The sequence below is a fragment of the Poromitra crassiceps genome (genome assembly GCF_964638095.1).
Source record: "Poromitra crassiceps genome assembly, chromosome: 3".
Lineage (NCBI taxonomy): Eukaryota > Metazoa > Chordata > Actinopteri > Beryciformes > Melamphaidae > Poromitra > Poromitra crassiceps.
In genome coordinates, this window is record NC_139625.1 from 47574280 (window position 1) to 47588168 (window position 13889).

General features: G+C 42.5%; 1 protein-coding gene across 1 annotated transcript in view; it reads right to left on the reverse strand.

Moving 5' to 3' along the window:
• Positions 1-8821: 8821 nt before the first annotated feature.
• Positions 8822-13889, reverse strand: part of arhgap5 (Rho GTPase activating protein 5) — a 133703-nt gene continuing 128635 nt past the window's right edge. Inside the window, exon 8 of the mRNA XM_083633855.1 lies at positions 8822-11493. Within this exon, the coding sequence (XP_083489981.1) occupies positions 11172-11493 (322 nt within the window). The 3' untranslated portion in view covers positions 8822-11171. The remainder of the gene's footprint in view (positions 11494-13889) is intronic.

Here is a 13889-nt window from a genome sequence, read left to right on the forward strand (position 1 = left end):
TGAGCGCCCTTGACGCATACGCCACTGGTCTCCACTCTGCATTTTCTTGCCGCTGGAGGAGAACAGCGGCCAACCCATATGAGGACGCATCGGTAGACACTAGCGTCTCAACGTTTGGATCGTATAGAGCCAACCCTGGATGTGTAGTCAGTTCCCGTTTAATTTTGTCGAAGGCTCGCTGTTGTTCCAATGCCCAGGTCCATCTACTTTTTCAGTAGATCTCTGAGTGGGCGTGTCTTTGTGGGTATGTGAGGAAGGAATTTCCTGAGGTGATTTGTCATCCCCAGAAAGCTTCTCACTTCACTGACGTTATCGGGCTCTTTCATGGCTCTCACAGCGATTACCTTGTCAGGGTCTGGGCTGACCCCTGACGCCTCAATGATCTGCCCCAGGAATTTCATCCTGCTTTTTGAGAACTTGCACTTGTCATTGAGGGTCACTCCTGCCTCCTGCAGGCATGTCAGTGCTCTCCGCAGCCTCTCGTCGTGCTCCGTCTGTGTGGCTCCCCAGATGAGCACGTCGTCCATCTGACACAGAACACCTTCTAAGTCCTCCAGCTTCTGCTGCATGCGTTTCTGAAAATGTTCTGGTGCCGATGAGATGCCGAAGCACAGACGGTTGTAGCAATACCGCCCAAACGGAGTGATGAATGTTGTTAGCAGAGAAGACTCCTTGGCGAGTGGTATCTGCCAGAATCCAGCATTGGCGTCTAGCTTTGAAAACACTTTGGCTCCAGCGAGCTGTCCTAGTGTGTTTTCGACTGTGGGGAGTGGATGTGTTTCTCTCTTTACTGATTTATTCAGCTCAGTGAGGTCAGTGCATATTCTCACCCCCTTGCCTGTGCGCTTGGGCACCACCACCATGGGCGCACGCCACTCTGTGGGCTCCTCCACCTTCGAAATAACACCTTGCTGCTCCATGCGGTTCAGCTCCTCTTTAATCCTTGGTAGGAGTGGGAGGGAGACACGCCTGGGCGTTGTTATGGAAAATGGCATAGCTTCCGGCTTCAGTACAATGGTGTACTCACCCTCCATTTTTCCTAGTCCAGAGAACAGCTTTGGAAACTCCTGTTTTATCGCCTCTTTGCAGTCCAGGCTGACATCATCTAGCCTGGCGATCAGCTGCAATGCTGTGGCAGCCGGTCGGCTTAGCAGCGGTGTGCTCAGGCCCTCTACGTCTACGACATAGATGTTCTCTTTCATAGATTTGTCTCTCTTGCTCAGAGTGGCCGTGAACTTGCCTTTGACACTGAGACGGACCTCTTCCAGGCCCCTTCAGGATCTTTGTAGCCTTCTCCAGTCTGCTGAACTGGTTCTGTGCGTACAGCGCTTCCGGGACTGCCGACACCAGCTCAGTGGCCTTGTGGTCTGAGTGTCCGCCCTGAGACTGGGAGGTTGTGAGTTCGATCCCCGGCCGAGTCATACCAAAGACTATAAAAATGGGACCCATTGCCTCCCTGCTTGGCACTCAGCATCAAAGGGTTGGAATTGGGGGGTTAGATCACCATATGATTCCCGAGCGCGGCGCTGCTGCCGCTCACCGCTCCCCCAGGGGATGGGTCAAACGCGGAGAACAAATTTCACACATTGTGTGACAATCAGTGGTACTTTACCTTTACCTTTACACATCTGCTTCTGTGTCAATTTTGAACACTGTTTTGAACACATATACGATGGTTCCTACGATGGTACATGTATGTGAACCCATCACTCCAAAGGGTAGGGCAAAATATGTCATGTGCTGGCAAAGTTACATCAGCAACGAACTTTGAAAGATGGCAGAGCCAGAGGGAGCCACTGGCAGTGATGAAGAAGATGTTCAGGTTTTATTGTCTGTTTTTGAATATTGTGCCAGTGAGAGTTTCAGTGTGTTTTATAATATAATAAACAATCAAAATGAGATTTTTTTTGCCTGCCTATTTGTTTGGTGTAAAATTGTTCTTTGACATGAAGTTGATTAAATGTGAGAAAAAAAGTAGCTTTAATGTAGCAAGCTGCTTTTGCCATGTTGCTCGTAGCTTAGCTTGCTACATTTCTCTGGGGATAGCTTCAATGTAGTTTAGCTATAGCCTATTTAATCGAGAGTAGCCTAGAGTTAACTGATAGCTTAGCTTACTACATTTTCCAGAAATTCCAAGTAGCTTGCCCATCACTGAATATGAAGTCATTATGATTTCATTCAAAACCCACACCCAAACTGCACAGCACCTATCCAGTTATCCATTCACGCATGTAGTCTCACAGATTCTTCATTTTAGCGCTGGAGAAAGTAGGCTACTTTTGCATGTCGCAGGTGGGTGTGCGCTGTTCTCTCATGTGAAATCACGCCAAACTCCAATCAAAAATCTGACTTTTCAATGTTGTATGAGGTGTGGTTTGTCTGTGTGACATACAACAAGACATATCACCCTTTCATAATCAACAGGATTCGCTGTGAAATTCGGCATAAACATAATCGAAACCAGCTCCAATTTCACTAAAATCTGTTTATCAGGCTGTCATCTCTCCTTCCACCAACACACACGCCACGGTGAGTAGCAGCAGCGAGCAGAGCAGCATGGATTTTATTTATTTATTTTTATGTCAAATTAAATAAGAGATGCTTGGCGTGTTATAGGCCTATATTATATGCCGAGTTAACCGCTAGAATCATGACAAGTCGAAAAATATCTTCTGTTTCTGTTTGTTGATGAGCAAGGCCGCATTCAACTGGCAGATTTTTTTAAATAGATGTCGGCGCGACAACGTAAAAGTATTGACAGCACCTTCTGAAAGAGAGAGTTTTCCCCCCTTAATGATAGCCTATAGAAAATGCACTTAGTTTACCTGTGTGCAGGTGTGTCCTCTCTGTAGAAGTGTTTTGAGGACTGAAGTTTCTTTCTGGAAAATGCTATTAAAAATCCCCCCAAACATTTCCTCACTCACGAATGTTCTTCCTACTCGGCCCTTTGTGTTGCAGTTGAATTCATCACCACCAGATGGAGCGTGTCACCTTCCCAGAATGCAGTATGGTCCAAACCACATCCATGGTCCAAACAGGCAAGCCAGAGACATAAACTGTTTTACAACACAAAATACAAATATTACAGCAAACTAAACCCACAGCAAAATATAATAGTATAGAGATTAGCCTACTGTACTATAGGAGATTACAAATACAACTACAATGTGAGCTCACTAACTACTGAGATATATTGTAAGTAGACAGTAGGTCTATGGGATTAATATAATAGGAAATATCACAGTATTATGTAGAAGAGACCGTCTGGCTTGAGAGACTAACAGGAAGTGTAAATACGAGGGATCAGCCGAGCAGCATTTTGGAAAACAAACACTGGGTGGGTGGCAATGGAACCCTATGGAGCCCAAGTGGCTCGAGCCTTGATTGTCTGACTCTAGCCAGCTGTTTACATTTTAAAAAATGCGACAGTTCACACAACTTTAACACGATATGCATATATAGGCTATTATACATCAAACTCTTGAGCTACTTCTGCTCTCACTCAGAATGTCAAAATATAAGCGATGTGATGTATAGTTTTTGAGATATTAACGTTTGTTTGACACAACTCATACTATTAACTGCCGCGGGGTTCCGCATTTCTGGGTGGCAAGTGACGTCACGCTGATGATCCCTCGTTGCATGTCGTGTTAAAGTTGTGTGAACTGTCGCAGTTTTTAAAATGTCAACAGAGTTAACTGGCTAGACTAGAGTCAGAAACACAAGCCTCGCGCCACTTGGGCTCGATCCATGCCGTTGCCACCCAGTGACGCGCCACGACAGACAGATGTGAACAGGTGGAGTGGAGTGGTCTCTGGAGCTCGGTTGGGTGTCTCCTCTGGGTCGCAGGTTTGAATCCCAGCACAGTTCCCCTGATGTCCTCCCTGTTTAGCCCCATTTGTTCCCTCATCCATCACCTCTGGCTCTGGGACTCGGTCACACAAGTTTACTCTCCATGATGTGAGGTACAAAATATTTTCTTTCCCGTTTCCAACATTTTATTGCAGATTTGAAGATAGCCTAAATATTCCTCTTACATCAATAGTTTGTCCAGGGGTCAATGGATTTTGTGTCAATATGTTCTAAATGAGAGAGAAAACACCTTTAAGTCATCCTATGAGGGGTACTGAAAATCCCATAATGGTCCTACCTGTACCAAAACAGACACTAAAGGTGAATAGGCTAAACATTTTTAATTGATATCACCATGAAACTTCCCCAGTTGATTACTTACATTAAGCCATTTGTTTTTTGTATTACACGTTTTCTGAAATTGTATGTTTAATTGTGCAAATGAGGCATTATCTACTTAAATATGCACTAATTTGCATACATTTCCAGAACAGAAATCTGAATCTTTGATAAAGCCAGGTTCAAAATTCTTGCTTAATTTTGTTGACATTAGAGCCAAAGGTTTTTACCTTAAATTTTGGATATCTCTTTATCACTCCATAAATACTCAAAAATCCATTTCCTCATGTTTGTTTGTTTTTTTGAATAGGTTATATAAATCAGGCTATGAATGATATGAATAAACTTGTTACAACCTTCAGAAGCTAGGAATAAAACTGAAAGTGGAGATTTCTGTTCTGGAAAGATGCAGATTACTGCATATTTAAGTAGAGAATGCCTCATTTGCACACAATTTCAGAAAACTTGCAATACAAAACATAATTGTCTTAATGTAAGACAATGTAATGCAAAGTCAAATAAGAATGTGTTTGACTGGTCCAGGACAGAATAAAACATATTTTCAGATTTGAGGCGGAGACAAAATCTCATCAAATGGGCATCTCGTGAACTAAATTAGAAATCACTGATGTGAAAAAATGGTGATTCATCAAACTTCTGTACCTTTGGAGCGTCTACTTTGTTAGCACATATTTTGCTACATATTTTGCTATTTTGCTGGGCCCTGTGCTTTTTGTTGTTTATATAAATGATTTACCATGTGTGATACAATCTGATGTATACCTCTTTGCTGACGATACGAAAATATTCCGAATCATAGCTGGGGACTCAGATATAGACCATCTTCAAGCAGATCTACACAGCATGAGTAAATGGTGTGACACCTGGTTACTAAAATTGAATCCAGACAAATGCAAACAGTTACATATTGGGAAATCAAGTGCAGAGGTTTCAAACTACACTGTTGGGGATCTGGGGATCCAACAAGTGGAGGAGGAGAGGGATATAGGAGTTGTAGTTGACAGCTCACTTGAATTTCAAACACATATATTGGAGAAAATAAAAAAAGCTAACTCTATGTTGGCGATCATTAAAATAACCTTTTTGCATTTAAGTAAGGATTTATTTTTACCCCTGTATAAATCTTTGGTGAGATCTCAGCTGGAATATGCAAGTTCTGTGTGGTCTCCTTATAAAGTGAAATACATAGAAAAAATCGAGAAGGTACAGCGAAGAGCAACCAAATTGATTCCAGGGCTGGATGAGAAATCATACGAAGAGAGGTTAAGATACTTACAATTACCAACTCTAGTATACAGGAGACATAGAGGCGACATGATCGAGGTATACAAACTTGTTCATAAAATATATGATTTCACAGCCGAGCCTATTATCCATTTTTGGAAAAATAAATATGTGTTAAGAGGGAATTCCCTGAAGCTATTTCCAACAAACTGTCGCTCTGAAAGGAGGAAAAACTTTTTTACAGTTCGTGCTGTAAGAGAATGGAATGAACTTCCAGACGAGGTGGTGCAGGCCCCTTCAGTTAACACGTTCAAAAACAGATTAGATAAACATTGGTTAACAAAGGATTTCTTGTATAACTATAGGGCAGGCTGTTGATTCTATTATGAGACCACGTATTTGGCTCTGGTACTTTGTTTTAATGTATGTTATATGTTGTTGTGTTGTATTGTTTTTTAAATGTATATTACAACGTGACTTCTTTTTATTTTTGTACTGAGTGTGAGTCTGGTGTAGAGGACTATAGTCCTGTACCAGAAATTTTCAATAAACTTCAATAAACTTTTTAATGCTGAATTTGAGGTTGAAAAATGCTCCAATTATTAATTGGCAAGAGAAAATAATCTACATTTTAATAGACTGATGTTCATATAATGCTCCAAGAAAGACAGGACTGGAAAATCAATGTTGGTCCTTCTACCGGCTGTGTGTGTGTGTATTAGAGGAATATGACACAGGGTTCCCACACCTTCTTAAACATCAAATTAAAAGATGTTTGAAGGACTTTCCAGGCCCAATTCCTCAAATTCAAGGACCCAACATGGTTTGAGACACGCATCAAGATTAATTATAACGAGAACTAGCAGATTTACAGAAGCTCAGACAAGTATTAAAAATAGAGGCTTGAATCTGTCGGCACTTCTCAACTGTGCCGTTACACCTGTAAGTAAAAAGAAAAAAAATCTAAATGACAAATTTCTATTCTCATGTAAGTTTCACATGTAAGGTTCACTTCGAAAAATTTCAATGCCTTGATTTTTTCCCCTCAAATTCACAAACTTTCAAAGATTTCAAGGACCCTTGGAAACCCTGAGGATGAGAAATTACTTCACACCAGTGTTTTGGAAAAAAAGAAACTTTATTTGGAAACATTATGGAGAAGAAAACAAAACAGAAAAAAAATGTTTTAGAGTTTTTCATTTCTCAAAATCATTTTATTTACTATAATACACAGCGAGCGAATGACCAGTTGGTTTGTACAGCGGAGCGATCTGATGTACAAAATGATAGAAACAGCTGACTGAGTGTTTGATGGAAAACTACAGAAGAACACCTTAACCACTTATCTAGCAGCTGTGACCCCCCCCCCCCCCCCAGGGTTTACAGAAGAGGATGCGATTGGCTCCGTTCCATTCCATCCATTCGCTCCCTTTTAATGTGCCCTTGTCCTCTTTCACGCCAGTCCAGAATGTAGAACGGGCATCTGGTTCCGTTCCATTCCACATACTCACCGCCTTCCATGTGCCCTTGTCCTAAAACCATAACAGTGTAGAACGGCCTTTCGGCTCCCTCCTATTTAATTCTCAATCTAAAAAATGGCTCCGTTCCATTCCAGATAGTCACCCCCTTCCATGTGCCCATGTCCTAAAATGGGAACAGCATAGAAAGAACAGGTCTTTTGGCTCCGTTCCATTCTGCATATTTAGCCCCTTCCCTCTTATTCAAATCTCAATCTAAAAATTTGTCCAGCTCCACTCCATTCCAGATGTTCATCCCCTTCAAAGTGTCCTTGTCCTCTAACGCCACGTCTAGATTTGTGATAATCTAAGGCTTTCTGGCTCCGTTCCATTTCCCTTTGATCCAACTTTGTCCTCTCACTCGAATCTATTATAAAACTGGATTGGGCTGTCGGCTCCATTGCATTCCTGATTTCCGTCTCCTTCACAGTTTTCTCGTCTTCCTCTCACAGTTTTCTTGTCTTCCTCTCACCCCCCCCCCCCCCCCCAAAAAAAGAAAATTAAAGAAAAAAATATAGATCCACGGTAAGGAGAGGCACATTTCTGGAATGGAACACTCTCATATTGGGGATGTTTCTAATGCGCTCTCTATCTACTGTAGCACCCACTCCAGGCACACTTTGACTTTCTGGAACTTTCCCTCAGGGCTAGGAAAGGGTTCACTTTCTCCGTCCACTGGCTGGTAAAACGCAAACAACCGACCACGTTCAACACTTTACCAGCCCACCAGGTTTTTAAGGTCAGAACAGCTTCAAATGTTGATTTCATCATGGAGTTTAGTCAAGAAGATAAAAACTAAATCTGGGACAGTAAGGGTTGAAGAAAGTCGTTCCATTGACCTTTTATTTATTTGTATTAATCGAGGAAAAGTACCGGAACTTCAAAGTAATACTTTGAATACTAGTAATACACTATGTATTTGTGCTTTCCATAGGTTGATGCATTGCAACATACCCATTGAGGACATACAGTAGATTAAAACATTTACAGTATTTACACTGTTTCCCCATAACGAGTTAAGTGTCTTTGTTTTCCCAAGATGTAAATTTATTGATGTCGTGAACGATATTGAAAATAAATTGAATTGTGTGTTGTTTTTTTACACAATATTGCAATTGTCATTTATACTGTGATTGGTATATTTGCAAGTTCTTTCTTGTAATAAATATTTTGGAAATTATGATTTTTTTTTTAAGAAAGGCGATTTTGTTGTCAATGTGCAGGATAAGCTTGAATAAAAGGCTTTGATCCATGGACCAGAGATCACCTGTGCTCTAAAACTCCTTGTTGATGAATCCAGTTCTCTGAAAACGTTAGTTGAAGCTTCTGTGATTTGGAACTGGCAGAAGTTCATATTGTGATTGCGATTGATTTTCAATTAATTGTTAAGCTCTATTATGGATGGATGTCCTCAATGGGTTTCTGTAGGGATAGTGTTGTTGCTTCTTGTGTGAACTCAGACAAAACAGCTGCAGATTGGACAACTTTCAGCACAAAGGAAGCAGCCAGGGATTTGTTTTTCCAGACGGGCCCAGACCAAATCAAACTCTCCACTCTGTTACCCAACACCCCCCCCCCCCCCCCCCCCATCAGAAAAGTAAATTGGTTTCAGTTACACCATCAGAACTACAAAGAAATATGGGTATAGCTTTATGACAGGATTATACAGTCCAGTACCCCGTGGTATTTCGCTAAATCAGCAACTTCAGCTGCTGATAGATTTATATATATATACTTATATACTTCTTTCCTCTATTTAGGGAAACTATTCGACATATAACCAAAAATATGATATTAAGAAGTTGACATCTTGAATGACAGAAAGAAAACAGATGGAGAAACCCCTCCCCCTCCCTCCCGACGTTTTTCTTTGCAAATGTTCCCCTTAACCAAAGTTAGATAAAACAATACCAATCTGAAACGAGGTCGCCCTCGAGCTCGTTAAGTATTTCAAAGTCTTTTGTGTTTTTTTCTTTACAGTTCATTAAGTTCACTAAGTGGCAAAACAGAGACATGCAAATTTTTAGTTCCAACAAACAAATGGAACAGGAAAGAAATAAGAAAAAAGAAACAAAACAAAAAACAATGGGAAGTGTTTTCCGACCACGGCGTCCTCGGACTGAGATGAAAACAAATCCAGAATACGTTGTGACGTAGTGGTTTTACTCCGTCGATTTCCGTACGGCGTCAGTTTTTGCGTTAAAAGTCCAGAGAGAGAGAGACAGACAGTTGGTCCTGGTCGTAATGTCAGATCCGGTCTTGTGGTCGAGTGTTATGGCGGCGGCCATCTTTTTATTTCCTTTTCTCTCTCGAATCGACCACTTCCTCTAAAGAGAAGGTAGGACCAGGGTGTGTAGAGACCACAGATCAGTTCACACATATTACAATCTCACACACACACACACACACACACACACACACCCATGTACACACACATTAACACACACACCCCTGGGAAAAATGTAACCCAAAAGAAAGAAAAAACTAAATATATAAAAAATTAAGTAAGCAAACAGAAAGGAACACAGAAATGAGTTGGCATGTGGGAGGAGCTTAAAGACGGGTCGTGCATGTGCTGTCCTTTAGAATCAGAGGTCAAAGTTCATTTTGACGGGGCAGGTGGGGGGAGAGATGCGGGAGGGGTCAACAGTCATTTCTTATTTAAGACAAGAACGCCCCGCCCCCAAGCCAATGCACTACTATAAATATATTTTCCTTATATTTTTGCAGTCAGGTGTCGAGTCAGCAGATCCGTGACATCAGGAGGTCCAGGCGTCTGGCCCTGCTCACCTCCCAGTGATATCACAGACAGGTCTATCTGGCCCCTCCCACCTCAGTGATGTCACAGATGGCCAGGGGTCAAAGGGCACCGGAGGAGGAAGTGGTTTCCTGTGCTGAAGCGTCAGACAGACAGTCAGTCAGTCAGTCAGTCAGTCAGTCAGTGAGCGAGTCAGTCACACAGTCAATCTGTCAGTCTGTAAACTAATCTGTCTGTCAAACAACTAGTAAGTAGTGAAGCACGGACATATCGGTTGCATAACGGAAACAGACGATTTTTGCATTGTTGACTACAATCGGCACATCGGCTGATAACATTAACTCCACCGATGGCAGTAGCCGATACTCATTGATATAAATTATATTCCATCACTAATCTGTTGTATGTTCTTTAAATCCATGTTCATTTGCTTTCTATTTCTTTAGTTCAATTTCAAAATGGGCATTTTTGGTGATGTGAAAGTTTTTACAATAAAACCTGATCCTTAAATCAATATTCATTGCAAAGTATAATGAAGGGCAGAAATATGGATTATTTTGGCAGGGCATACAGGCTCAATACAGAACATCAATATGAAATATCAGCAGGCTATCGGTATTGTGGCGTTTGAAAAATCGGCTATTGGTACGGTCCAAAATGTCCGGTGCATATATAATATCGGTGCATCCATACTATTAAGTCAGTGGGCTAACTCAGCTAACCTGTCAGTCAGTCAGCCAAGCAGTTGGGGAGGGTTATCTTCCGAGTGAGTTGCAGTCGTGTGGACTCTACTGTGAAACCTTCCTTCTCTCCTGGCCTGGAGGGCGGGGCCTGAGGCGGTGGGTGGGGCCTAAGGCTAGGGGGCAGGGTCTGAGGCTGGGCCTAAGGCTGGGGGGTGGGGCATATGGCTGGGGGATTGGGGGGTGCTCTGGCTGGACTCCAGTGTGCTATTCCATCAGGACAGGAGGGGAGTCCACAGAGCCCGAGAGAGAGACCATGTTGTGTTTAGTGTGTTTGTGTTATGTGCCAGGCCAGATCAGTTGATCCCAGAGAGTCATCTGATCCAAACAGCCGTAACTGAGGCCTCGTCACCAATCGGATCCGCTAAGTCAAATCCAAAACTGGTTGTGAAAGACGACGTCTGATTGTAATTCTCTAATCCGGGATTCATTTTGCACCCATTGATCTCAAACTGACCGACAGGGGATTCTGAGGGGGGAATTCTTTGAAGGAAGGGAGGGAGGGCTGGCGGTGAGAGAGGCCATCCGTCCACACGCCACAGCGGCCAGCAAATCCCCACAAAACTCACCAGCCGAGTTCACTTAAAAAAAAAATCAGCCGACTACCAGCCGTTGTTTTGTAGAATAGAATGAGACCTCCAAGCGATGGTCGGGTTGCTTACTGAAAGTGGCCATTAGCGAAGACAAAAGATTTCACCAGCGCCTGACAACCCCCCCTCTCTATATGAGGGGGTCGGGCTGGAGGGTGTGTTGGATTTGCTGGGGTTGCAGAGGCGGGGGCAGCTGTAGGGGGAGCAGGGCTTCCACCATATTGTGGCAGTGGTGGGGGGGCGGGGTGCCCTCGCTGCTCGTGCTCTCCGCCAGCTCTCCCCCATAGAAGAAGTAGCTGCTCTGCTGGATGAAGGTCTCCATCACCGCCTGGTTGAGCTTGGTGGTGGACAGAGTGTCCTTGTTCTCAAAGTCAGGTCTCATCAGCGTGGGCCAGAAGCAGATAGACAGGTTGTCTGCTGTCATCAGGGTGCTCTTACACTGCTGGCTCACCCTAAGGACCAAAACGGTCAGGAACACGGTCAGATACGGTTCAATTCATTCACCAAACACTGTTAGACTACTGCCTTAAGCTGCGTTCACACCGACCTATTAAAGTTTTTCGCTGGCATTGAGTTTACATACAAAGTCAATGCAAACAAGCGATTGAGCGTATATTCGCCCAGGAGAAAAATCGCTGGGCGTCCGAGCGACAGAGACAGAGCGATAGGGAGAAAATTTGCTCGTCGCCCGAGACAAAATATCCCAACTCGAGCGAAATTACGCTGGCATCAGTCACTCGCTGTTCAACGCTGATTGGCTGCCGTGTGAAAGTGAGTCAAGGATCACACTGGCTTGGAACAACCGCTGGTTTATTGTGTGGCAACAATCCGCATTGACAGCTGATTGACAGGCTGACAGCTGACATGAAGTGAAGTCTGTACTACTGGTATAGAGCTCGCGTTAGGAGCACGCTGATAGGCTTAGGCTTAGCTTATAAACAACTACGGTGGCTCGTAGTGGACAAATATCATGACATTGCATAACGTTATAGCCCCCAGATGTCCGTCAATTCTTGTGCCTGTTGACGAGCGATTTAAACAGAGCGACAGAGCGATTCCAAAGGGTTGAATCGAGCGACAGAGAGAAAAATAAATATCTCGTGTGAACACAGCTTTAGACTGCTCAGCTGACAAGAAGAGATCTCAACAGTCATGTGACATCACCTCGGGTTCCGGTAGATAGAGTATTTCCCCCTTCATTTTTCTCAATCATGCTTAAAAATTCCTGATCTAAAGTTTTAATTCTGGACCCAAGCCAACCGGCCTGAGAGAGACTCATGACCATAAAACATTTGATTCAGAGTTGACATCGAGAAAAGGGGGGCGGGGCATGAGAGTGCTGGGTACAAGTGTGTACATATTAAGAGTGAAGAAACTACTCATCCCATACTCCATTCCGGCATTTAAGGCCAATCAGATTAGCGGATGATTGAGCGACAGAGGTTTCAACCAATGGAAGAGTACTCTGAACAGTAGTGGGTGGGACCAGCGGTCTGAACGGCCACCATTAAGAGTATTAGCTCAATGGCTAACGTTATCATAAATGGTAGACGCATTTCGGTGCATATTAGTGAACGAACCGGGTAATGGATTTCAAACCGATATATAACGTTGAAAGCAGCGTGACTCATAATGGTTAACGTAATATCGTTTCAGTCACTCAGTGGCAGTTTTAGCCCTTTTATTCAGCAAGCTGTGAGCTATGTCTGTATAGCCTAGCCAGAGACAGAACAGTCAGAGAGAGAAATGAGTGCAAGCCACCAATCACAGACGACCATACAGCGAGCTCCACCAATCAAAGACGTTGATATTACATTGTCAAATTGTGGGGGGAGTGTAGTACTTCTCCATGAAATCAAATTAAACATGATTTAAAATAAACAAGGATGATATCTTAGATTTGTGGCTTCTACAGGAACAAGGAACATACATGTATACCATTGTTTCACAATGAGCTCACCCGTGGTAAGTCTACATTGTGTGGTTACCACATTATGGCTAATAATCAAAATCTCATAGAGGAATATGAATGGGGAAGTACTCTTCCGGAACCAAGGTGTCATGTGACTGTTGAGCTCTATCATAAGTGAGTGTCTTTGAAGATCAGAAAGACACTAGAAGACATGAAATATGGACAGACATTACAAACTAATTAAATTAGTTTGTAATTAGGGGTGGGACAAAATATCGATACTCACGGTATCGCGATATTTCCACTTGCGATACGTTATCGATACACTGGCACCAAGTATCGATATGTTTATTTATAAAAAAAAAAAAAAAAAAAAAAATTTTTTTTTTTAATAAACAGGCTAAAATATTATGCTGTGTGTGGTAGTTCAAACATAGTTTCAAGTTGACGTTTATTTATGTTTGTAGTTGAAACAAAAACATAAATACTGTAGGCTACATGAATGGAAATGTTTGATCATTAATATCTACTTTTAGAAATTATATAGGTAGGTAGGTTACATAGGTTTTCTTGTTTTAATAATAATAATAAAAAGACTTAATGTGTAACTTTTCCTCCGTGGTATCGAAAATGGTATGAGTGAGTGAGTGAACTCTGAGAGAGTTCATGTCAATTCTGCTAATAAATACATAATACCTGCTTCTTGCCTTTTAGGGGTATTTTTTTCTCTTCAGTTACACAGGTATCGTGATGTATCGTCTTCCAATATATCGAGTATCGCAGAATCGCTGTATCGTGATAATATCGTTATCGAGGGCCAAGTATCGTGACGATATCGTATCGTGAGCTACTCAGCGATTCCCACCCCTATTTGTAATGGGACATTACAAACAGGGACATTACAAACTAATTAAATTAGTTTGTAATGTCTGTCCA